Source organism: Melozone crissalis, unplaced genomic scaffold (genome assembly GCF_028551555.1).
Source record: "Melozone crissalis strain CALT ecotype California unplaced genomic scaffold, PUWL_Pcris_2 ptg000008l_1, whole genome shotgun sequence".
NCBI lineage: Eukaryota > Metazoa > Chordata > Aves > Passeriformes > Passerellidae > Melozone > Melozone crissalis.
The window spans coordinates 10674663-10699412 of record NW_026535786.1 but is presented as its reverse complement, the minus strand read 5'-3'; the positions used below and the strand labels follow the sequence as shown (position 1 = coordinate 10699412).

The following is a 24750-nucleotide window of genomic DNA, read 5'->3' as shown; positions in this document are numbered from 1 at the left end:
GGACAGGCATGAAGAAAGAATTCGGAGTTGGAAATGCAGTTGAGAAGGAGCTCTCTGATGTTCAGTTGCCTACCTGTGTGCAGCCCAATTCGTATCCTGAGGGGAATGTCTGGCATGTGCCTCATTTTGAATGTTCCCACAGAGCTGAGGATGTCCAAGGACATGTTGGCTATTTCAGCTGCGTGCTTGTTTCCATTCCGTTTTGGGAGCCCCGAGGCAACCATGTAGGCATCACCAATTGTCTCCACCTAGCAAATACCATCATATTAAGAAATAAATATAGCAATTGAAAAAAATGGAAAGGAAACACAGAATAAAATTACTTCTCACCTTGTAAACATCATGGTTTCCAAGAACAGCATCGAAGAGAGAGTAAAGGTCATTCAGAAGGTCAACTACTTCAATGGGCTCACTGAGGGCTGAAATGGATGTGAAGCCCACGATGTCATTGAAGTAGATGGTCACCTGGTCAAAATACTCCGGTTCCACAGTGCCACCAGTCTTGAGAGCTTCTGCCACTGAACTGAAACAGCAACAAAAAAAGATGGCAGGGAACAAACCCTTTTCTAGTGCATGCTCAAGAGCTCAGACTCTTGCTTTTCTGTGTTCAGATCTTCCATGGTATGACTGTAACCAGCATTGATTAGAGTTTCTTAGTTTGATTTGAAGGTGCTTGTCAAAACTGATGGTCATGGTCTAAAATGTTGCTCATTTCTGGGGAAGGGTGTTGTCCAGACTAGATATGAGCTTGTTTTGGGGTGGTTTTGGTTTGGTTTTCTGGGGATTTTTTACCAGTTAAAGTACCAGTACTTACGGTGGAAGCATTTGTGACAGCAGTTTTTCTGTCTTCTGTTTTTCAACCTCTAGCTCTTCAGTCCGCTCGCTGATTAAATCTTCCAGGTTGCTTGAGTACTGCTCAAGCATCCTGAGCATTGAGTCAATGATATTGGTCTTTTTCCCTTTGTTGATGGTTTTGAACTGGAAAATCAAACTGGAGAGTTATTTGTCTGTCTCTTTGCATCACTGTAGCACTCTGAGTGTGGAGAGGAACAAAAAGCAAATATTTCTTTAGAGGTATCATGCTAAAGACTGAATTTTTAAATGGCAAAAGTTCAAAGATAAAGGAAAAGGTGAATTAGAAGGTGAATTTGCACCAATCAGTGAGAGAGAGATGAAACATAACCTTACAGCAGTTGTCAACATGTACATTGTTACAGAGTCTTGTCTGGCTGCAGGTTTTCAACCCCATTTATCCCATGAACAATCTTTAGGGTAACTTGCAAAACTTTGCATTCAGAGGCACAAGGTTCAGGGTGTTAGCAACACTTACAACCTTTTTACATGTTACAGCACTTAACATGCAGTGTACACTGACGTGCATGTGTACTGCCACCTCCATTCCCAGTTCTTTACTGAGTTGTGCTTTCTCCTCCTGACCTGAAGCTGAGCTGCTGGAACTTTTGGATAATTTGTGGCTTTAGAGGCTACCTTAAACTCAACAGCGGAGTCAGCAGGTTCAAAATTATTCACAGCTTCATAGAACCAAAAGGCAAAAATTAAGCATATTTGTTTACCTCTTTTAAGGAAATGCCCTAAAGTTGTGTCAGGGAAGGTTTATATTGGATATTGATAATTTTTTTTTCACAGAAAGGGTTTGTAAAACCTGTTTGGAACAGACGGCTTAGGATAATGGTTGGAGTTACCATCCGTGTTAGTGCTCAAGAAACATGTGGATGTGGCACTTGAGGACATGGTTTAACAGCACACATGGTGGTGGTATGAGGTTGATGATTGATGATCTTAAAAGACCAACCTTAATGAGTCTATGATTCTATCACCTTATAAGAACACAGAAACGACACTGCTTGATCAGAAAGGGCGGTTATTTTGCCAGTACCTGTCCATGAGATTGGCCAGTAACAGATACCTAGGAAGGCTGTTTAAACAGGCCACAGGTACAGTCGTATTTCCTTGGGACATTCTCCAAGCTTCCACCAATCTGGAATTGAGAGATGTCCTATGCCAAACATTCTATCTTTGTCTTTAACAGTCTTTGGTGAATTTTTCTTATAGTTATCATTTAAACACTTTAGAAGATTAAAAGAAAAATTGGTCTGTAGGTGAATAATTTACAAATCTTTCATCTCCATGAGACCATCTGTGCAAGTACACTGCTAATGTGAAGACATCAAGCCCATGTCCAGGCTGCTTTATCACCCCTAAGTCAGGACAAGTCTAGGGCTCTGCAACGTCTTCATTCTTTAATAACTGAGTTAAAGCAAAAAGAAAAAACCCAAACAATAAAACACTTCCCTGCCAAGAACAAACAATGGGATTACACCAGCTTCTTTATTTACTGACCTTATGAAACACCTCCTCAAATGTTGGGCGTCGTTCAGGGGCTTCAGCCCAGCATTGCTTCATTACCTGGATGCATGCCAAGGGGGCTACCTCAGGAGCTACATTTGGGCGACACAGGGGAGGGGGCTTCTTCACTTTCCTTATAATTTCTGTGGCAAAGAGAAGATTGGGAAGCACATTGTAAGATGGAGGACCTTGATAGGGGCAAACGACATGGACCTTTCCTTGTGTCCCTGGCTTGCTTCTTCAGCTGTCACTCTTAGTCCTCAGCACCCAGTGTGTGTGCCAAATGAAGCTGGAAGTTTCTGCTTTTCACTGTCAGGAGTCTCTTGAAGGATTTAAAGAAGATTCATGTCCCTGGAGAACCAGGTTATGAGTAATAAAGTTGGCTGGATGGGGGAAGGATGTGTGACAGATGGATATGTGAGCCTGCAGGCTTGTATTTAATGAAATTGCCTCTGACTCTCTCCACTAGGACCTGCAGTCTTCTAAGACAGCAGAGGTTTATGGCTGAGCCCAGACAGGAAGGATACCAGCCTCTGATGCTTCATCATTAACTGGGAACCAGGACGTAGGAGGTTGCTGGGAGTGGCGACAGTGGAAAGTATGTTATGGGAGAGAGGTTGAGTTCAAAACAGTGTCTGGGAAATGACTCCCTGTCTAGAGCTCCCTTCCTAGAAATGAGGCTTGTAAGGGACTGGGCTTGGGTTTTCAAACCCTGAGAAGTCAGTCTTTTAACACCCACCAAAGTTATGGTATTTGAAATCTTATTTTGCTCAATGCAGAGCAAGCAAACAGAGTGAAAACCTCTTTCTCTGGCAGAAGTCCTGCTGTTGCTGTGAGTACCCAAAGCTTTTCAGGATTTACAGTCTACTTTAAAGATCTTTGGCTCATCCCTCCAGACTCCGCCAAATGAACTAATCCAAACATCTGGCCCCAATATTTCCAGGGGCAGCTGAGAGGAAATGCCTTCCCCAGATTGTTTTAATGTTCACAAGTGAAAGCTCCTTAGGATTGAGACACAATGAGTAGAAAGTCATCATTTTATCAGGTTAGAAAACAGGACTGTGTTCAACATTTGCTGGAGGTTCTGCAGGAGGGATGAGGTGGGATAAACCTGCTAATTGCATCATAGTCTACATCATAGGTCCAGCTCTGATTTACAGAGTGGGATCCATTATTAACATCGTCATTGCATTCTGACAGCAGCTTCAGGCATAGAAAAGTCAGGGCCCCATTTTTCCAGCTGAACTGGCACATACTGAATTATCATACCCCGCCTGATGGTTGTCCAGCTTAAAATGTGTTGAGAATGGGCTGTCACTGAAATCAGCTCATTTTAGATGGCTGTCACTCCCTCCCTGTTTAAGTGCTTCTGACCTGACCCTGACTGCAGTGGGTTTGTTCTTCCCATGGATGCACAGCATGGTTGCACCATGAGCAGCTCCTAAAGACTTCACCTGTGTGCTGTTTCTGATACACATAAGCAAAATGATACATCACTTTGACCTCTGTTGAAGAGAGGACCTCTTTAGAAAAGAAAGGGTTAAGGACAAATTGATGAGCAGATGGACAAAATAGGATGTTGGCAAGGGGTCCAGCTCAAAAACTTCAGCCTCCATGATGCACAAAAGAGGGACAATGAGTGGGAAGCAAAGGAGTTTCTAAGCTATGGGAAGTTCTACCCTCAGATTTCACCCCATACTAAGATGAAAAGTCCGAGTTTCAGCAGGGAACTGGAGGTGCTGCAGAGGCCTGAAGCATCCTGGAGAGCACCCAGAATCGTGATCCCGGTGAAAGCAGTGATGAGACATGTACCAAGGCTGTGATGAGAACCCTACATTTTGATGTTTATTATGAATGTTGTGTTGGAAACAGACTTCTGCCACTGAGAAAGGTCATGAGACTAATACATTATTGCCTTATTAGTAAGGGGACTTGGCCAGGCCTTTTATAAAATGCTCTGCACAAATCCTTAAAAATATACTGTAGTAGTTGCCTACCTTCAGCTGAGAGTTCTGATGTGCAGTAAGGTGGACCCCGAGCAACCACTTCTTGCAGGATGATTGCAAAGCTGTAAATGTCCCCCTTGATTGTGCCCTTTCTGCACATGTCTGGGTCCCGCAGTAACTCAGGAGCTGTCCAGAGCAATTCTAAAACAATTTCAGAGCATTGCATTTCTTACACTTTAACTCAGACTATTGCAAAGTGAATGCTTAAATGAATACCTTATTTCAGTCATTTGATGAAAGGCTGGAAAATACTACATTATTTACTGAATTAAATCTTTTACTTCTAGTGGTATGTTAGAAATACTAAACTTCTGGGTTGACAAAAAAAAAAATTTCCAAGTTTTACTCTATGGGTTTTCTTAAAAACTGCCATACTAACAATATGTATCATATAACACCAGCCATGAACTTCAACATAAGAAGTCATCTCAACCCTGCCAGAAGCTTTAACACCATTTTTTTTGATTGAAAATGTTCCTGAGACAAAATATTGGCACTAAATCTTGACTCTCTTGTTACAGTTGTTGATCTTTTACAAAGCAACAATTAGCAACATATTTTCTGTAGTTCTTTTTAGATGAAAATAGTTTCTGTAAAAGCAGTTTGTGACAATCTGATGCACAGTCTTTATAATCCAATAGTTCAAAGGACAAAAGACACAGTTGTAAAATATATACAACTTCATGAAGAAATGAATCTTCAAACTGAGATTTTGTTACCCTGGTAACTGTGCATTCTGAGTAATGGGGATATGGAACATTTCTGCCACTGCAAATGTGTTTATCTTCTGTAAGGGAGGAGAAGTCTTCTGTCTGACAAGTGCCCTATCTGAGACACTGAAAAGGTATAAGCATCAAATCCCATGACAGAGGGATCAAACCATGAAATACTATTGGGAAACAGGTTTCAAGAATAAATTGGGATACCAGAGGAACCCCAAAGAAATGGCCACATGAAAGAAATCCTGTTCAAGTCTCCAAACCTGGTCCCATGAGGGCTGTTCTTAAGTGGTGGGAATCTCATGTGGCAGCCTTTGGTGATTGGCATGTAGAGGACCTATTTCAAAGAGACCTACATAATTTTGTCTTTTAGATGACTTATTTTAACAAGAAAAAATATCTTTTCATTTGGGATAACATAAAACTCTAAATATTGGATTGGGTCTAAGGCTGTGAAGCCATTCTACTGGCTACAGTACTGATAAGATTTCAGGAACAATTCAGTCCTTCTCCATCTGCAAGAAGCTGAAGTTCTGTCATTGCTTACACGAAAATATATTTTCTTTACCAAATCACTCTGTTATTCACTTCACTTTCAGTCAGTCTGAAAAAACCTTTGCTTACCCTTTCTTATAACAATGCATGGTACGGAGGAAACTAGATGCAGTGAGATTGAGCATGAAAATCCTTGTGTGGCCACCAGCCTGAAATTGTACTTGGACAAACATCTGTTAAATGAATGGACAAATATTTAAAAAAACATATTTTGTCATCACACCTACCTTCTGGGGATGGCTGAATATAGGGGCATTTCTGTGCCTCTAAGATCTCATTATAACCATAGTCAGTGATCTTCAGGACAAACCGGCCATCTACAACACAGTTACGAGACTTGAGACGTCCATGGGCAAAATCTCGATGATGCAAATATCTGATTCCCTATGAAATGCAGAAAAAAATTCAGGTTGGTCCTTAAGAATTATCTTATCCATCAGCAGTCAGAGACACCAAGCCACTTTGTCACCTCAGAAGACATCAAATGCAGCATTGACTCTATGTCGAATGCAGTAATGATCAAAAAAACAAACTAGGAGAGAAATTTAGAAATGGATTAGGTACATGAAATAGGTTTGTCTGGGCCCCAAAGTAGTATTGGAAAGGTCTGACAACTTCAGGAAGAGTCAGATGCCTCCCTCTGTAGCCCTATGTCGCACTGCACCCAGAAGTTCTGCTTTTAGGTAAGGATGAAAAAGTGGACACAAGTGTTACCAAACAGGTCAAAGGAAGCCATGAAGAGCTGAGTGGCCCAACCCATCTCCCTCAAGTTGGTTCAGAAGGCAGATCACAGACTACAAGAATGGTTCTGGTGGTCTACTCTCTGGAAGCCACCTATCCCAGATTAGTAGTTCACCATTAAGACATAAAAACAGGGGACATGATTGGAAGTGTGAACGCTGCTAAAAGGACCATATGTGCAGTCATCCTGTGGTAGGGGATGGATACTGTTTGGTTCTATGGTGGAGGCATTTCTGATTTATGACAAGAAAGGGCCTTTGCAAAGAATAAATTTGTCACAAAATTCTGTTGTTCTAGGTGATCAGTTGCAGCCTGATATGCAGTTTTAGCCTCTTGTCCTGCTGTGTAGTTGTAGTTCTATTATCCCAAATGGTGCTTCACTCAAATGGAAACAAAATAAGGATAAGAAATCTCATTTAGAGACTGGTAGAATTACATCCAGATCTGTTCTCCCTGTGTTATTGTTAAAAAAACAACATTCTGATAGAAATAGCTTAGTCATCATAAAAGTCCCCTTCAGATCACGCCTCAGCAGGAGCAATGGGTTTACTTTAATTAGATCCATCACAAGAGAGGACTTGAACATCCAGTCCAGTTTCATATCTTCGTTTCTCAGCAAGTCCTCCAGACTGCCTCGTGAGCAGTACTCTGTCACGATGGCAAAGATGCCACAGTCTGAGAAAAAGCCCAGGAACAGATTCACATTTTCATGACGCAGATCCTTCATCTGAAACAAGACAGCAAATCACAGTGAGACCCGGTCAGCCAGGCACCTGCTTGGTAGCTTCTTGCTATCACTAGATGCCCTTTTCACACTTGCACTCCCAAACAGCCTTCCACAGAAAGATGGGGACACAAACAACCTCTCTAGTGCTTATTTTTGGCTACTCAACTCTCTTTTCAAACTTTGCTTTCCCTAGTCTATCCATTATATAAAAAAAAGCAAGATAGCAAAAGCAAACTAAACAGAAGTTTATGTTTTGTTTAGACAAACTGTACTGAATCTTTCGCTAGGCCAGAATGGCTTTGCTGGGGTAGATTGAGTTCAGCATGTGGATCTTGCTCTGAACTGGAAACAATACCATACCTAGAGAGTCCAAAGTCATCCATCAATGGTGTCTTTGGAGACATGCACTGATAAATTTGTTGCTTTTACATGCATAGAAATGCCACTCCTATGTTAGCAATAGCTGTCAACAACTAATGTCCTTGGATTTAGAAAACAAGTATGCTTTCTTGCATTTGTAACGATAAAATCGGAGACCAAAATTAGGCATCTGAGAGGCATCTTAGGTGGAAACACAAAGCAAACTCCAGAGAAATGCACAACTGTGTCTGTGTCACACTGTCAACCCATATAACATGAAAATATCTACCAGTGCCTCACACTGTGGAGGGATGAGGCACACCACTCTGCCTTTGCAGGCAAGGTCACTTGAAGGATTCATTGTACATTTAACATTGCACCAGCTTGGAAGTGGCAGGTCTGGGGTGGGGTTTTACAAGTTGCTGACTGGCATCTGGATCTATGGTAAATTTGTCAGATGCAGTTGTGCATGGTCCACTCTACCACATTTCACCAGACAAGACTCATTGACAACCATAATGCATGGTTTAATGAATAGACATGAGACAAGGGCAACAAACACACTCTGAAGCCAAAACCACCCCCTGAGAAACCTTCCCTCCACATGTCATCATGCCCTATTCCTACCTTCCTTAAGATGCTGGTGGAGCTTTGCCTCAGATTGTGAACTGCTCCTGTCTCAAATTTTTTCAGCCACACTTGGTCTCCCTGTCCACAATCACAGAATCAGAAAATGGTTAAGGTTGGAAGAAACCAGAGATGGACCATCTAGTCCAACCTCCCTGCTTAAGAAAGGTTATCCTAGAGCACATGGCACAGGATTGTGTCCAGGCAATTCTTGAGTGTCTCCAGTGAGGCAGACTCCACATCCTCCCTGGACAATCTGTTTCAGTGCTTGGTCACCTGCACAGCAAGGTTCTTCTTCATGTTCAGGTGGAACTTTCTGTGCACCAGTTTCTGCCTTCTGCCTCTTGTCTACTGAGAAGAGTCTGGTTCTGTTCTCCTGACACCGTCCCTTCAGATATTTATAGACATCAGTGAGATATTTATAGACATCAGCCTCAGTTGTCTCTTGAGGCTGAACAAGCCCAACTCCCTCAACCTTTCCTCTTAAGAAAGAAGCTCCTGTCCCCTAATCCCAATGACAGAGCAAATCTCTGAGCAGCTGATAACATTGGGATCCAAATGGGAATTTCAGGTCCTTGACTTTGAAAGTGGCTGGGGATTTTTAATGTTCTTGGCAACAGATTATTTATATGCTGAACCCAAATAAGAATATCCACAGCAAACCTTCAAAAAAGGGGGGAGGCAGGACCTTCATCTGGATCACAACTTCATGCCTGGAAGTTTTCTTAATATCTGATAAACAGCAATAAATTGATTAAAAAGGAAAATAACTCTGACCAGAGCTTTTCTCTGGCATTAATGATTGATCTTTATTTTGCTCCTCTTCAGGAAAAGTTACCATGCCATTTTTTCAAAAGCTGCATTTTCAGGAAAAACCTGATGGATGGGGTGAGTTTTCTTGGCCATTGCCTCTGCTTAAGCTCCATACAGTCCCATTGCCACAAAGGGGGATTTGAGCTTCGATTACTCTATTTGGATCCTGTCTTGTAAGAAAGTTCCTTATCAGAGATGTCACCAAATAAAGACTGTCTTGTAGGAAAGGTTCTTTATGGTGCCACCACCACCTTAGATGGGGAGTTCTCTAACAGGACTAGACTGAAAATGTTACATGTGAATGTTGAATATTCCCATCCCACGTGACTCCAAGTGTCAGGGTGAGGGTTGGGACAGAGTTGCCTTAAACACTGCTAAGTCCATGCTTGGGAGTAACTTATTTTCATACGTGGGGTTTGATCAAACTCTCTCCATCCTGGGACCTACAGCACTGCAGCCAAACACTTTTCCCCCTGGAGCAGTCCAGTGAACAGAAGCAGTGGGAGAAGGCTGCATGAGGTCCCTACCTACCTCATACAGAGCCACATTGGAGGTTTCATGAGTGGCCACTGTGCTTTTCAAGGAAGCGGAGCGGGTTACGGATATCAGGCTTCTGTTCTTGGCTGCTATGCTGTTTGCATCCGTCAGACTGTCCAAGGTCAGCCTCTGCAAGGCAAGGAAAGCAGGTGCTAGGCAGCTACCACCTTTGGGTGTAAACCTCCACTCCAGCTCTGTCTGCAGAATGGATTCTGGGTAGGGAAATCATGGGAGAGTCCCCCAGCAGGTGACCTACTCTGGGTATGAACCAGAATGGACCAGGAATAGTTCCCAGTATATTTGAATGCAGACACTTTATTTTAGAAGGTAAGATGGTTTATCCTTTTGGGCATGCCCTATGTTGTACCATCCAACCTCAAGAACAAGGAATAAGCCCTGGCACCCAGAAGAAACACAATCAAGGCTATGATTTTACATCATCATAAAAGTTCTGACATCTTATTTGAAACTCAAAAGCACTCAGTATATGGGAAATTTTCTAAATTGCAGGGGAAAATGGCATAAAGAAGTGAAATGATGCTTCCAGAGCTTCTTGAGTATGAAAATACACACAGCAAATCTGTTCTAGAGCGTTCTCCCAGATTCCCTTCATGAGTAGAAGGACTCACCTTTCTGTGTATCTCTGGGTTGATGAAGACGAGGTCATCCAAGGTCAGTATGATCTTGTTTGGACCCCTGAAAAGCTGGTTGTTCAGGATACTCTGCCTGCAAGAGTTGGAGAGTCACAGTTATCAGTTTTAGGCAGTGCATTGGGTCTGACCGAGGTAACATTCCCAGCTGTGCTTACAGTGTGGTGCTTTGCACTGGTAGCTGAATGGGTGTGGATACCAGACCAGTGTTTTGGCTACTGCCAAGCAGCAGTGTCCTTCTGACATTCCCTCCCCTCACCAAAGGGAATGGGAGTAGGTGGGCAAGATTTTGGGAGGGGACACAACCAGGGCAGCTTACCCAAATTAGCTAAAGGGATATTCCATACCGTATGACATCAGCTTAGATATTTAAGCTAAGGGAGAGGGGAGAAAGGAGGGCATTCATGAGTTTTCAATGTTTGCCTTGCCTCTGAAGGAACCATTATGTGTGCTGAAGCCCTGCTTCCCAGGAAGTGTCCAAATATTGCTGCTTATGGGAAGTAGAGACTGATCTGCTTCCTCTTCAGCTCTCGCACATGCAGATCTCCACTTGTTTCTTTCTTTTTGCTGAAATAAAACTGCCTTGTCTCACCCTGCTGGTCATTCTACATCTTATTCTCTCCCCTGTCCCAGTGGGAAAGGGAGTAATAGAGAAATGAGTGGGCACCTGGCACCCAGCCAGAGTCAATCTGCTACAGGTAGGTAGCCAGTTTACACCTCCTCTGAATTCCCCACACCTGGCTTCCCTGCACCGCTGGACTCTTCCTGCAGTGCTGCATCCAGCTCTGGGTCCCTGACTTATGAAGGTCATGGACCTGTTGGAGCAGATCTGGAGAAGGCCATGAAGATGATAAGGGGGCTGGAGCACCTCTGTTATGGAGACAGCTGAGACAGCTGGGACTGTTCAGCCTGCAGAAGAGAAGGTCTTGGGGATTCTGTAGAGCACCTCCCAGTGCCTAAGGAGGGGTGCTACAAGAGAGCTGGAGAGGGACTTTTGACAGGGACATGGAGTGACAGGACAAGGGGGAATGGCTTCCAGCTGAAAGAGTGCAGGTTTAGATAATATATTAGGAAGTATTATTTTCTGTGAAGGTGCAGAGGTTACCCAGAGAGGCTGTGCCAGCCCCAGCCATGGAAGTGTTCAAAGCCAGGTTGAATGGGGCTCTGAGCAGCTTGGTGTAGCTGAAGGTGTCCTTGCCCATGGCAGAGTGGTTGGAACAACGTGATCTTTAAGGTCTAAAATGGTGTGGGAGTGGGGATGGGCGTTGGTGAAAGCAGTGGACAAATCACCATGTCTTGGCTTGGACTTAAACCCCAAGTCGTCAACATGGATAGCAACAAAAGATATCAGCTCAAAGGGTCTTATTGCAGATAGACAACTGGATTTAATATGCTTACTAATATTAATTGGATGTGTATGTAAGCCATATTTTGTTTTGCTTTGCTTTTTTTGTCATATCCCAAATCATTCTCCATTAGGAGACAAAGACAAGTTTATTAGGCCAGCTGGTCTGGTCATGAGCAAACCACATTTAAGCACACCAGCCTTTCTTAGGGACCGAAGCTGAAGTGTAGTTAATTTATAAGAGCCGCTTGGACACAAGTTACTGTCTAAACATGCTGTCTGAGTGTCTATATTGTAGCGTGGTGCATTTTGAAGCACAGAGCAAGATGTGCCCTTGTGGTGGTCACGGGTTCAGACAGAGGGAAAAGCTGCAAGGGGTGAGCAGTATGGCACACGTGACATCACACTCATCATTTTGATCCCATTGTTTCAATGGACATCAGAGTCTAACTCTGAGCACAAAGCAGCAGTATCTACTAGACAGTAAAAAGCGCCTCAGCCAGGAGCAGAAAAGGGAAGGGAAAACTCCCCTGTTGCCCTCAGTGTCACTTCTTTTGCTTAAGGAATTTTGTTAACACTACAGCAGATGACTGATGTGCACTCTCCTAAGTGTTTCCCTGATGAGGTGGACAATAGGTGACTTTTGCTGATGTTACTGTAGGAGGACACCACCACATAAAACAACCCCAAGTCACCACAATTCACTTTTCCTCTCCATGTATCATTCTGGACATTTTAGAAGAGCATGGGCAGCTTTTTGAAGCTGAGAGGAAGCCTTGGCCACATAACCACAGGCTTTACTTGGGATGATATTTCGCTAAACACACTGTCCCAAGCCACCCAACTCAACTTCATGAAAAAAAATAATAATTTAAGTACCTTTCACAAGGCCGTCTGAAAAACCTTGCTTGATAAATCACATCCTCTCCCTAAGCAGGGAGGAAAGCATCCTTCTGCCAAAAGCTAAGCAGAGAGAGTGGAGTGACTCATTTAAGGTCATGCAGCAGATCCCTGACAGAGCTAAGACCAAAGCTTCCACATTTCAACTCAGACCATGCTGTGGTTTAAATTTAGTTCCAGACATGCCCCTTCCTAATATAAATCACTGTCTGAGTCATGCTGGAATTTTTCTTCCCTTGCAGATGGCCATACATCTTTTCTCATGACCAAGCCTTCCCAAGCACAGCCTGGTGCTGGTGGAAGATCTTACAAACAGAGGAGGCAGAAAGATTGTCATTTATTTACTTAATTGTAGAGGCAGGAGGCCAGCAAACAGAGCAGGGTTTCACAGAGCGGGTGGGTGGAGGCGACCTCATCAGTGTCTGCAGCTCTGTCAGAAGCAGCTGTGAAAGTGGGGGAGCTGTTTGGGGCATTCCTTGCTGGGTGGCCCTTATATCTGGGTTTGGAGGGATGATTCAGGAGTGGAAACAAACACGTCTCGGAATTATTTGAGAGGCAAAGCTGGAGGGAACAATCTAGGAACTCTGCTCTGCTGAAGTCATTGCTGCTCAGTAAATATGCCTTCTAATTTCAGTCTATTTTCACTCTAAGTTTGGTCATGAGGACATCAATAATTAGAGACAAACTACTCCAGGGGCTATAGTGACCTCGCCAAGAGCAACCCATAGCTCCTGGACCAACCAATCCATTCTGGCACTTTTCTACCTTGGATATGGAGTTGGGACACAGATGTGACATGCAATTATGGGAAATTATTCCTTCCCCAGAACACTACTGCCTTCACTCCAAAGATCTCATGCCCAGACCAATACATATATAATGGGAATGACCAGGGAGCTGAATCCTAGGTCAAAACAGAGAGTGAATCAACTTGATAATAAAGATCTATCCTAAATATTTTCTTCAAATTCTCTCCAGAGGTATTTTCTTTCTTTTTAGTGCATGGAGAAAATACAAAGGGTCAGCCAATAGGAAACATGATTATACTAAAGAAGTTCAGGCAAGAATGATCTCAAGTAAGAAAAATACTTGGTTTCAACCCTCATGTTCTCATAACAGATTCCTGTATTTGGTTACTATGTCATCCTTTGCACTTCCAAAGTGATAACCACCTTCCTAATGCTTCAGAAACATCCAGCAACAAACTGCTGGAGCAGGGCAAGGCTGTGAGGAGCCCTTCCCCTCGGGAGGAAGGAGCAGCAGAGGCAATGTGGGATGAACTGCAGCCCCCATTCCCTGGCCCCTGTGCCACTGGTGGGGAGGAAGTAGAGAATTTGGGAGTAAGTTAAGCCTGGGAAGAAGAAGGAGATGGGAAGAAGGTGTTTTTGAGATTTTATTTTATTTCTCGTTATCTTACTCTGATTTGATTGGCAATAAATTTAATTTCCCCACATCAAGTCCATTTTGACTGCTGTGGTAATTGGTGAACGATCTCCTCCTGAGCCCATCTTGAGCCATGAGCCTTTTGTTGTATTTTCTCTCCCCTGCCCAGCTGAGGAAGGGATAGAATGCCTTTGGTGGATGCCTGGCATGTTGCCAGGGCCAACACACCACAAATGCGAAGAGAAATGTGGCTGGAGAGCCAAGAGCAAAATCAGACTTTCTGTGTGTGCATAGTCTAAACTGCTGGCTAAAGCGCAAGCCTAACAGAGAAGTTAAAAGTGGCACCAACTCAAATACCTGTTGCAATTCTCACCTGATGAGAGAAGCCAGGCCCACAGCACACAACACCAGGACAAACAACAGCATTACTCCCAAGAAAATGACAGCAGGCTCAATCCCTGTGCAAAGATGGGAAAAGAATCAGTGAATTAGAAAATCATTTTGATTTAGGCAATAATATTAAAAAAATCAATATCAGGCCATTGGATTAAAAAGTCAAATATTCAGCCAGAAGAATGCTGGAAGACAATTTTAATGCATTGTTTGTTTATGAATACACAAACACTTACTAACTTGGCATACATAAGACTTCAGCTATGCTAATTATTTATTTCCATGCACTTTTTTTTCTAAACCAGACTTAGAGCAGTGGACCAGTGGAAAAATAGTTTTTCTTCAAGTAAATAAATAGACTCACAGGGAATTGTAAAGTTTTAGAGGAAGCTTCTGCAAAGTTCATAACTTTTTAACATTTGGCCCTTTTCTCTTGAAGAATTGAAATGCTGAAAAAAATCTTTATCTTGTGTTACTAAACCAACAGCCAGGGTGAGTCACTGGCCCATCTGGGCTTTTTCATTCTCTGCTGCAGATTTCTTCTCTTTCTGTTGAAAAGAGAAGAAGAAGAGGAGCAGCAGAAGGTTGATGTTCTCCTCAACACATCCATCAGCAGAAAGTACTGGATCCAGATACTTTGCTGATGAGTGTGTTTACTAGAGAGCTAAGGGAAGCTGATATGACTGCATAAGCTAAATTCCAGTGGGAACTGTTTGCTGTGTCTCTTCTGGTTTCTAACTTTTCTATTTATTATGCTCATATCCATAGATTATAAACACAAACAAACATGGAAAAATTTGGGTTGACAAAAGGTTCATGACTCTTATGTTACACTGGCACCTATGTGCAAGCACTGAGACCTAGAGCATTGCAGTGAAAGCTGAAGGCATTTTTGAAAACTGGTATTTGCTTCAGGAAAAATCAGAGCATTTTAGCTGAAATTTCACTGCTTCAGTCTAGGGCCCCAGGCCCTGACTGCCCTCACACAAACACAGAAAGAGGCTGCCCAGGAAAGCCGTGGCTGCCCCATCCATGGCAGTGTTCAAAATCAGGCTCCATAGGACTTTAAGCAACCTGGTCTAGTGTGGGATTGGAATAAATGGATGGCCTTGAAACATCCCTCCCAAGCCATACTATAGTCACAACTAACCAGAAGTAAAAGTAAGCTAATTATGAGCTTATGGGAAAGAGCAAACTTACAGCATGCTTGAGGGAATTTATGGGATTGAGTTAAAGTCATTAGGGAATACTTTAAGGGAGCTGCAGGAGTACATGAAACTTCTCACAGGATCTTATGGGGAAAGAGCAAACATGGGTAAAGGGAGAGATAGCATGGGTCAGGAATGCTCAAGTATCTGAGAGGATGGGGATGCTGGTCAGATAACCATATTGTGCATTTTTTCCAGGCATTTGATCAGTGCAGTCATTCTCACCTTCTTAACCCCATCTACGTTTTTTTCCTGAGTAACTCTGCTCTCTGACTGTATACGACATTTACAGACTTAACATCAACCTAACTCACAGGGAAGGGAAGTCCTGGAGGCTGCAACCCATGAGAAACTGCAAGTCTGGAGTCAGCTCCTGCAGAGCCTGAAGGGTTTGAGAGATGGCTATGGGAGAATTTAGGTTTGGACCATCTGCCATAGGATGCATTTGTGAGTCTGAAGAAATTGAGGCTGTGAGATCTGCTACCAAACTTGGAGCCTTATTATGAGGTGCATAAGAGCAGCACCAGGCCATTTCTGATGTCCATGTCCCAGCAGCGCCTGTAAAGACATAACTCTCCTGTGTGTGTCTGTATGTGCTACTCTGCCAGTGACTGGCTCTGTGTGTGTGTGTGTGTGTGTGTGTCTGTGTCTGTGTGTGTTTGTGTCCTGGGAACACCAGCTGAGCCCTGCTCCTGGTGAACCTGGAGTTAGGAAGCACAGCAGCCTGAAAATTTCTCATCCAACTCCCCTCCAAGCCTAACTTCATACAAAAGCTAGAATGAGGCTTGTATTTAATTCTAGCCATAAAGTTCAGTCTCAAATTCTAGCAATCATAATAAATTACTGTTTAATTGACAGATGCCTAGAGCTTTATGCCTTTGTAAAGGTATGAACATAAAATCTGAGCTCTCGAAAAATCAGTGGGATTTTTCTATAGACTGCAATGAGATGTTAAATTGCTACATTGTTCCTAGGGGCAGTGTAAAATTAGATATATGATAGTATTATACTTATCTCTTCTATTGCTTGCCAGTTTCTACAAGATCAGTACATCTCCAGTTTTCATGGAGTGACGCTGATTTATGTGTCAGCTCAGTTATGGCTAAGCCAAGGAGAATGATTTTCTGAGCTACTGGATGAAATATTCCATAGATATAGTTAATTTCATTTGTTTAAGACATAATCTGGAGCAATAGGTGTAAATGCTTAGTATTTTAAGCAAATATGAAGAGGAGGTTGAGTCCCCCACCCTGAGATTTTGGCTTCCCCGTGAACTTTAGACTGCACCATAGTTGCCTCAATTTAAAAACAATAGGCAAACCCAGTGCCCACTGCTTCCTACAAACCTAGGAAGTAGCACAGATATCTCTGCCTCCAGATTGATTACTACCTCTGTTATCTATAATAACTCAAATTATTATCTCAATGAGCTGAGCTCCAATACTCCTTCACTCCTCATTGTTCCCTGAAAACAGGAGCAGGGGTGAACAGGCAGGATGCTGAGGGCATCTGCTCTTGTGCAGCTCTCTTAGGCTGTCTTCAAGGCAAATCCTCTTAGTGTCCTGTCCCCCAGAAGGACAGAAACACAGTGCTGGGTGCAGCGTCTCTTATATAATGGTTACTGTTAATATTGGCAGGTGTTGAATGTTATACTCAGAAAACCCTTTCAACACATAACAGTGGTAACAACCTTATTGGCCCAGGAGAGTAGTGGGATTAATGGCTCTGGAATTGTTGAAAAAATTGCGTAGATGTGATATTTAGTGATGTGCTTGGCAGTGGTGGGTTAAGGATTCAATGATCCTAGAGGGTTTTTCCAACAATAATGATTCTATTATTCTATGATCTAACAACCAATAAGAGAATATTGGGGATCAATGGTGTTACCTCTGCACAGGATTCCCATTCCAAACAGCATGATAACTGGGCATCTTTATATTAGATCCTTGAATTTAGACTTTTCTGGTTGGGGAGTTCTAATTTAAAGGGGTAACCACTTGGAGTGAGAGAAAAGATGAAAAATGAGAAGCATGAACTCAATGCCCATTCACCCAATTTTTTGGTTCTTTCTTTTCTTTCTTACCTTCAGTGCAGAGAACATCTGGATCAAACCAACAGCTGGGGTCTGGTTTTGGTGGAATTTCGTTGGGAAAGTGGATGGCCCGGCCTAGGGGCAACACAGAGCCTGCAGACATGTCCAGCAGGTGGGTTGGGAAGAGCTGGTTCCCATGACCATCTGTGTCCAGTACCACATAGCTGTCCAGCCCTTTCCCACAGCTGTCTGTCTCTACCTGGTGGCTAAATCCAGGGAAGCTGAAGTTTTTTGTGTGCTCAGCTATGGTGGCTCCTGAGGCTCTGACTCCTTTCCTCCGTGCACTGTCCATAGCCATTGCCATGAAGTAAATGGCATCATAGATTGTTCCAAAGAGTGGAGAAACCTAAAAATACAGGAGAAATTGAGGATAAACTGCTCCTAACCTTCTGTTCGAGATTGGTGGCAAAAATACTTTCCCCATGGCTAAGCTGTAACTTAAATACTGAGACACCAGAACTTTAAGGCTCACAGAGCAATGGGTTTCAAAAATCTTAGGTTGAAGGTACACCCAATATATGGATGATTTTGAATATCTGTCTTTTCCTATGGTGGATTTACAAAATTCAATTTCAAAATATTTTTAAAACCACGCAATATTGCATTATGATGGGAAAAGCCAAGATTCTGAGCTTGATGTTCAGCTGAAATTTATCACAAATTTATCTTGCCTCAAAACATTTCACTAAAATATCTTCTACAAATAGAAGATTGAAATCAGAGGCTTCATACCAAGACAGGAAAAGTATCATGCCCAAAGGATTGGTATGCTCTGTCAAAATATTATTTATCCCAAAGATGCCAAAATCCCCCAGCAGAGCCACAGCAAACTTGTTCTGTGGGCTAACAGAGCCTTTTCTGTTTGCATTGCTCCCTTCCGTGCCAGACTTGATTTAGGAAGCTTTAACACAAATGGTGACTTTTGTAATCACATGGCCATTCACAGCTGGTAGGTGAAGAGAGATTACAGCCATGCACCTGTGAGAAAAATGAGGCGTGCCCTTGGGAGCCACAGACAAATCTGACATTTGTGGGATTAATTGATCAGATGTAGAGATCTGAAATGAAGTACCTGACACTCAATACAGTGAACCTGGGCTCTCATTAAAGTGAAGGGAAAGAAATTAATGCTTTCAAGGCATGATTCATCTTTTTCTAAAGTAGATCTGATAAATTATGCCTTAAAAGTACTTGTAATTTTTTAAAATGTCATAGGGAGATTTGAAGAATAGCTCAGCTAACTCCTGTATCTCTTCACCAGTATAAGATTCTCCAGTTCTTGTAAATGTTCTCAAGGTAAAAACTGATTTGGTTTTTAATAGGCTACTGGGGACGTTTAGATGATCATGCTGACAAAGAATAACCTTGACTATAGTGCTAAGAAGAATGCAATAGCAGTGGTCTTAAATATTTCCCTCTAGAAGCATTCAGTATTTCTTTAGTCTGTCTCATCCCCTCAAATTCTCAGTCATATGGATATCTTATTTTGATTCCCTACAAACTCCATGGACCTCATCCACCTCAAGAGATACCTTTTCAATTTAAGTCCATTGAAGCTAGCACACAGCAAACCAAATCTGAGAGCCTCAGGCATAGCCCCTTTCTCTTGAATTCCCATCATGATCCTACAGTTTAATCAAGTGAGTTATATTGCCAGACATCTGGGAAAAGCGTCCTTTCCAGATGAGCGCAGACCACATTCAAATTCCTCTGTATTTTTCTCAAAATGAAAGTGTGCAGGCTGGATCGACTCTTCCCTGTACTTTTTCTGTAACTATTGCTATGTTTCCAATTGACAGGTCCCAGAAAAGCCCAAGAGAAAGACTATTTACCTGTGTGGCTTCCAAATCCCTGATTATTTCACCACTTTCTTTAGCTTCCCTGAATGCATCATAGAAAGTCCTTTCTCCGGACTCCAGCGTGATGGTCAGCACAGCATCATAAGCCTCCCGGAGCTTGCTGTCATTATCAAAGACACTGAATGAGATGTTTTGGTAAGGCAGACTGTACAGCAAAGTGTCATAGGGAACAAAGATGTATCTTCCATCTGCTAGTCCCATTTCCAGAGCTTTTGTGAGCAAGGCAGCCTGTTCCTGCCCTCCGATGAGAACAGAATGCATGCACAGGAGAATAACTGGAACACAAGGACAGTGGAGAGTGTTAGTAATCTGCCTGGGGTTTTCAACATGAAATAGCTCTTGCACCCCCAGTAAAAGAGCTGCCTGCTACTCTGTCAGGTCATGTTCTGATGGTATGTGCTGGGAAAGCTGAGAGTCACACCCGTTTTGTTCAACCTCTAGAGGTCTGCACCACCTAATAAAGGAGATTGTGGGTGTTAACCATTTCTGGAGCTGTAAAGAAGGAATGGAGAGAAGCTTTGACAGGAGTGAGGCACAGGTGAAGATGGGCATTTGTGGTCATTGCTGTCATTGACCAAAACTTGAGCTTTCCCTCTCTGTGTGCTGAGCTGACAAACACAATGCAGCTGTAAGCAGTGCCCAACCTCCAAATGCTCACTCTGCCACCAAATATACACATTTTAGGTTGGCACAGCTGGGTTGTGTTTAAACATCTGGTCCATGCTTGACTGTCCCAAAGTCTGTGCCTTTTCTTGCAAAATGTCATGGGGTCAATGTCTGGTGGGGAGATCTGAAATACAGGACACAGCATCAAAGCGAGATTTTTGATTTTGATATTGATTTTTGATATTCCACAATACAAATCATCTTAAATACAAAACCTTCCTATACACTCCTCTTTACACAAGCCGGGAACAGAAAACCATCTACAATTTTTTTTTTCAGACAAGCTGGACCCAGTGTTTCAGGTTGTAGTAGATGATTTTGACCTATATTCATCACATACAAAATGCCTAGCATTCTTTTATGTGAAGCCCTGTCTGCATTAGGATCAGAGATAAAATTCTGCTTGACTTAAATCACTTTAAGTTTTCATTCTCTAAAGTATGTCCATTGGGTAACAATGCAGTCCTACCCTGGGGAAAAAAAAAAATTAAAAAAAAAGGAATGAGACTCAAAGCACTTACTTTTAATGTTCTTAACTTCTTTAAGCTTGTTCCAGGTGTCTTCAATGCCTTTTTCTCCCTTATGCACAGATGTAACAATGCCTACAGGTAGCCCATGGTTCCTGAGTGCAGTTGCTGCCTCCTTGGCTGTGTACATCCAAATATCATCACTGGATGCAATGATGCCAACATGAGCCCACCTAAAATATTTCATTATTGTAAACAAAATTTGCATTGGAGAGGGCAGAGTTCTTGCAAATGCATTATGGTGGATGGTGGAATCCAACTTATAATTGATGCACATCCATGAAAAGATAGCTTTATTCCAGTTTTTCCCTAAATGTGCAGCCACCTCACAGAAGCCAGGGTTTAGAGGGCCTATAAAAGCTGAGGAAAGCTTTCCAAAGTCAATAAATCTAACCAGAGCTCTTGGTGTGTCACATTCTTCTTGCAGGACCACATAATCCAGCCGGTGGCCAAGAGATAGTGAAGGATCTCTGCTTATTCGTCCCACAGCTAACCTGGCAGCCACATGGGGAAAGGCTTTGGAAAAGAAGGGGTCACAGTTCCAGGGTCCAAGCAGTCCAATTTTAAAGACAGAGCAATGTGCTGGGGAACAAAGTAGGATTATTCCAAAGAGCAGCCACCAGAGATCCTGGAAAAATGTCTTGAATGAATTTCCAGTGTTGAAGTGATGCACTCTGATGTGCCTCGACAGCGTCCAGGAGGAGCTGTGAGGACTCCACAGGGGAAATGACATTGTTTCACAAGTGGACAGATCTGCACCAAGTTCTTCAGGAAGCAGGCAGAGAGTTACCAGATGCTGGAAGGAAAGCAGATTACGTTTGCCTTTCACCACATGTATCTGTTCCGTGCATGTAGGTACAGCTGAGTCAGCCCAAGCTTCACAGCAGCTCCCAGTGCACAAGTCTTTGGGGAGCCAAACCCACACACAGACACGTGGACTTGCACCACACCAGCCACCTCACCACGCAGAAAAGTGTCCAGCCAGTGTCAGACGTGCCATAACCCTTAAATGCAGACTTACATAAACATTTTGATATGTTTTGCAATATACTGTGAAACCAGGCAGTGAGGAATGAGTCTGCTTTGTTTGCAGCAGTAAGTACAAGTTATGGGTACACTGTGCTTCTGGCTCCTAAGAAAGACAGTTTCAAAGTCGTGCAGACAAGCACCTATATAAGAAAATTAAACGATGAAGTCAGCTAGGCCATCAGCTTCCCTCAAAAATCCTCAGTGGGCTGTGAATATGAATCAGAGCCCATACAAAGACAAAAACTCTCATACACATATTCATATACTTAGAGATACGTACAACTTTAAAACTTTTGGCAAAAAATTTTCAAGGGCAACTCAGTCTCTTAAATCTGACAAATTGAAAGGTGGATAAACAGATAATCAGAAAATGAGGGAAAGGAGGATTATGATTTGAATTTAGATAAAGAACTGCTAAATAACTGTCAGGTCAAAACCTTTGTGTATGTAAGTGTGCTTCAAATATTCTTGGTTAAATACTAGGAGCCATAGGGTTGTTTCAGGCTTTTTTAAAATAACAGTTTCCCCCTTCACAGCCAAGCACAGAAATACCAAAGCCATAGCAGGCTCTCCTCCATCTGCAGTGTCACCCCATGGCTTCGAAAACTTTGCTGATCCCAGCAAGTTTGTGCTCTAAAAATAGCAGGCCTCTTATTCTGGCTTACCTGTTCATTCCTGGAGAAGTATTTTTATCCTGGATGCTCCGGCACCGGGACACGCAGCACGGAGCACCGCAGTGCAGCCTGTGCTGCAAATGCACCCGCAGCTCCTCTGCCTGATGGAGGGAGACCTCCAGAAGGAGCCACCCAACAGCAGAGCAGGCTCTCTCCAGAGTCAGTGGCTGTCCTTGGGCGTGGGTACCACCATGAGGACAGGCAATGCACAGTCAGCTTCCCCTGCTTTGGTGCCCACCTCCTTCAAATTCTTGTGTGCCCATTCCAGCTGGGTGGGCACTCTGGGATCCTCTGTGCCTTGTCAAAAGCTTGTTGTGTCCTTTTGGTGAGGTCCATTTCTCTCCTGAGGGTTTCACAGTTTGGGCTGTAACCTCCCAAGCCCTTAGTTCCTTGAGGATCTTGCTGAGATCCAAGTCTGCTTTGCACTGGACTGTCTCAGTACAGACTGTACTCCGGTGTAACCCAGAAGCTGGCATCTTAAAGCTCTGCCCTTGGATTAGTGGGATTTAATTCCTGGGATCGGCCCCTGCAGAACAGCTCTTTAAATCTCTCTGCACCACAGCAGAGAGTGCTCCTCTTCTTGAGCTATTTAGGTTTGGGGTATGCAGCGTATTTGAGCTTTGGCTTCATCATTTTGCTGATGTGCCATGTTCCCCTTTTTCCTATTGTTGTTTGGTTTTTTTTTTTTTTTTTTTTTGTAGCCATTATGACATACACAGAGCTTTTACACTTACATCAAAGTCTTCTTGGGGGGTTGGACTAGACGACCTTTAAAGGTTTCTTCCAATACAAACTATTCCATTATGTAATGATTCTTGGTTATTTCTATGGATCCTGTATATACCTCCCTAGAGATGAGCCCTCCAATAAACCATTCCCAGGCACCTTCCTCCTGGACCTGGTAATACAATTATCATCCTGGAAAAGCCTTAAATGTCTCCATGCCTGTCCAAGCTAGGAAGCCCCTTGCAATAATTTAGCTGCGGTCAGAGGCCCAGCATTTGTGGTCTAGAGGGAATAATTTGTAATTCAACTACATCATATAAATTATACTCATCTCAGTGCCGTGAGTTCAGGAGCAGTTCCTCATGACTAATGATTGAGGGAAGCCACAGAGTCTTTCAGATGCAGTGGGGAGAACAGCTCTCTCTGTTAATTTCATTCATTTGCTCCTATTCATTAATTTCCACAGTCCAAATCCAGGGAGGTTCCCGGGCATGCACTTCATTGAAGGCTGTTACAGCTCAAGATTGTTATCAGTGATTATAAAATAGCTTCATATTTGGAAAGCGCCTAAGACACACTCAAGCCTGAACTCAGAACACTGCTTTGTATGCTACCAGTATATCAAGTTTTGACACCAAGTTTTACTCAAAAAATAACATTAAATAAATATTTTCAGTTGAGAGTCTTATTAAAAAAAAAAAAATTGAACTTATAAGTTTGATTTATCCACATACAGATATGCCTATATCTCTATCCATATGTCATATGCTCAGTGCTATCTTTCTGTATCAGCAATGGGGTTGCATCGTTTAATTCCACTTCAGGTCAGCAGACTCAGAGTCTCCAGGAGAAGCTGCAAAATTCCAGTGACTCACTTCTAAAGGATGTTTGTTTATAGCATTCAAATCTCAGCGATGAAAGATTAAAAAATAATCTTGGCAGTCTATTCATTAGCATAATTACTCTGCCCTGAACACTTCATACTTTTCCATAGCAAAGTGGGTTGAGAACTTAATCACTCTCTCCATTTTCTTCTCTTTTTTTTGCTGATGTAATAACCCTCCTTCCATTAGGTAATAACTGTGGCATTAATCCATCCTCCACAGAAAAAGCTGGTTATCCCAAGTGGCTCCAGCACATCTCTCCCATGCTCAGGGTATCCAAGACTAAGGATAACACTCCTACATCTGCAAAACAAGCTCAAGTCCTGGCACTGCCTGATTGGATTCACTAATAAACAAACAAGGTAAATCAAGCAGCTGAGGCAAAAACTCCCAAGTATTTATGTAACCCATCTGGATGAAATAAACATTGAATTTTAAAACCCTGCTTATATCTCCAAACCCTGCTTATATCTCCCAACCTTGGTTTTTCCTCCTCATATCTACAACTTATCATTACTGCCACAACCCCACTAGAAAGCAAAGATTTCTTTGCAATGCTGTGTTATTTGCATACCATCAGATTAGTTCCCAACACTCTTCAGTGCTCACTGAAGTGTGTGAGTGACACAACATTGCCTATGGGACAGTAAAGCCACAGCTGCATCGCTTTGCTTTTAATTTTTAGAGCAGGAGAGGGTGCTCTAATCTCTCAGTCTGACCTCCCTCATCAAGCCTGGCCAAGCAGCCTCCCAGGAGCTGCTGCTGCTCTGAGCTCTTCCAGCATCCTGGATACAAAATGTGTTTTGTAATGAATTATACCAGAGAGTGCCACTGAATAAAGCTGATTTCTCTGGAAAATCTCTGCTGTCAGCAGAGACAGACAGGGAAAAGGCTTGATTCATGTTCTGCTCTCCCTGAAGAAAAGACTCATATCTCAACTGATTATAGAGAAAATTGAGGGA

At 42.8% G+C, this 24750-nt stretch overlaps 2 protein-coding genes across 2 annotated transcripts in view; one reads left to right on the top strand and one right to left on the bottom strand.

Annotated features, from left to right (window-relative positions):
• The window catches only part of GUCY2F (guanylate cyclase 2F, retinal), a 37908-nt gene extending 16700 nt beyond the window's left edge, over positions 1-21208 (bottom strand). Inside the window, exons 1-14 of the mRNA XM_054270134.1 lie at positions 20470-21208; positions 19256-19557; positions 17415-17769; positions 14104-14188; positions 10082-10178; positions 9447-9581; positions 8103-8183; positions 6939-7115; positions 5875-6031; positions 4365-4514; positions 2362-2510; positions 815-978; positions 331-523; positions 74-248 (exon numbers count right to left, since the gene is read on the bottom strand). Of these exons, the coding sequence (XP_054126109.1) occupies positions 74-248; positions 331-523; positions 815-978; positions 2362-2510; positions 4365-4514; positions 5875-6031; positions 6939-7115; positions 8103-8183; positions 9447-9581; positions 10082-10178; positions 14104-14188; positions 17415-17769; positions 19256-19557; positions 20470-21208 (2959 nt within the window). The remainder of the gene's footprint in view (positions 1-73; positions 249-330; positions 524-814; positions 979-2361; positions 2511-4364; positions 4515-5874; positions 6032-6938; positions 7116-8102; positions 8184-9446; positions 9582-10081; positions 10179-14103; positions 14189-17414; positions 17770-19255; positions 19558-20469) is intronic.
• Positions 1-24750, top strand: part of PHC1 (polyhomeotic homolog 1) — a 289375-nt gene that overhangs the window by 252520 nt on the left and 12105 nt on the right. The gene's annotated exons all lie outside the window — the stretch shown is intronic.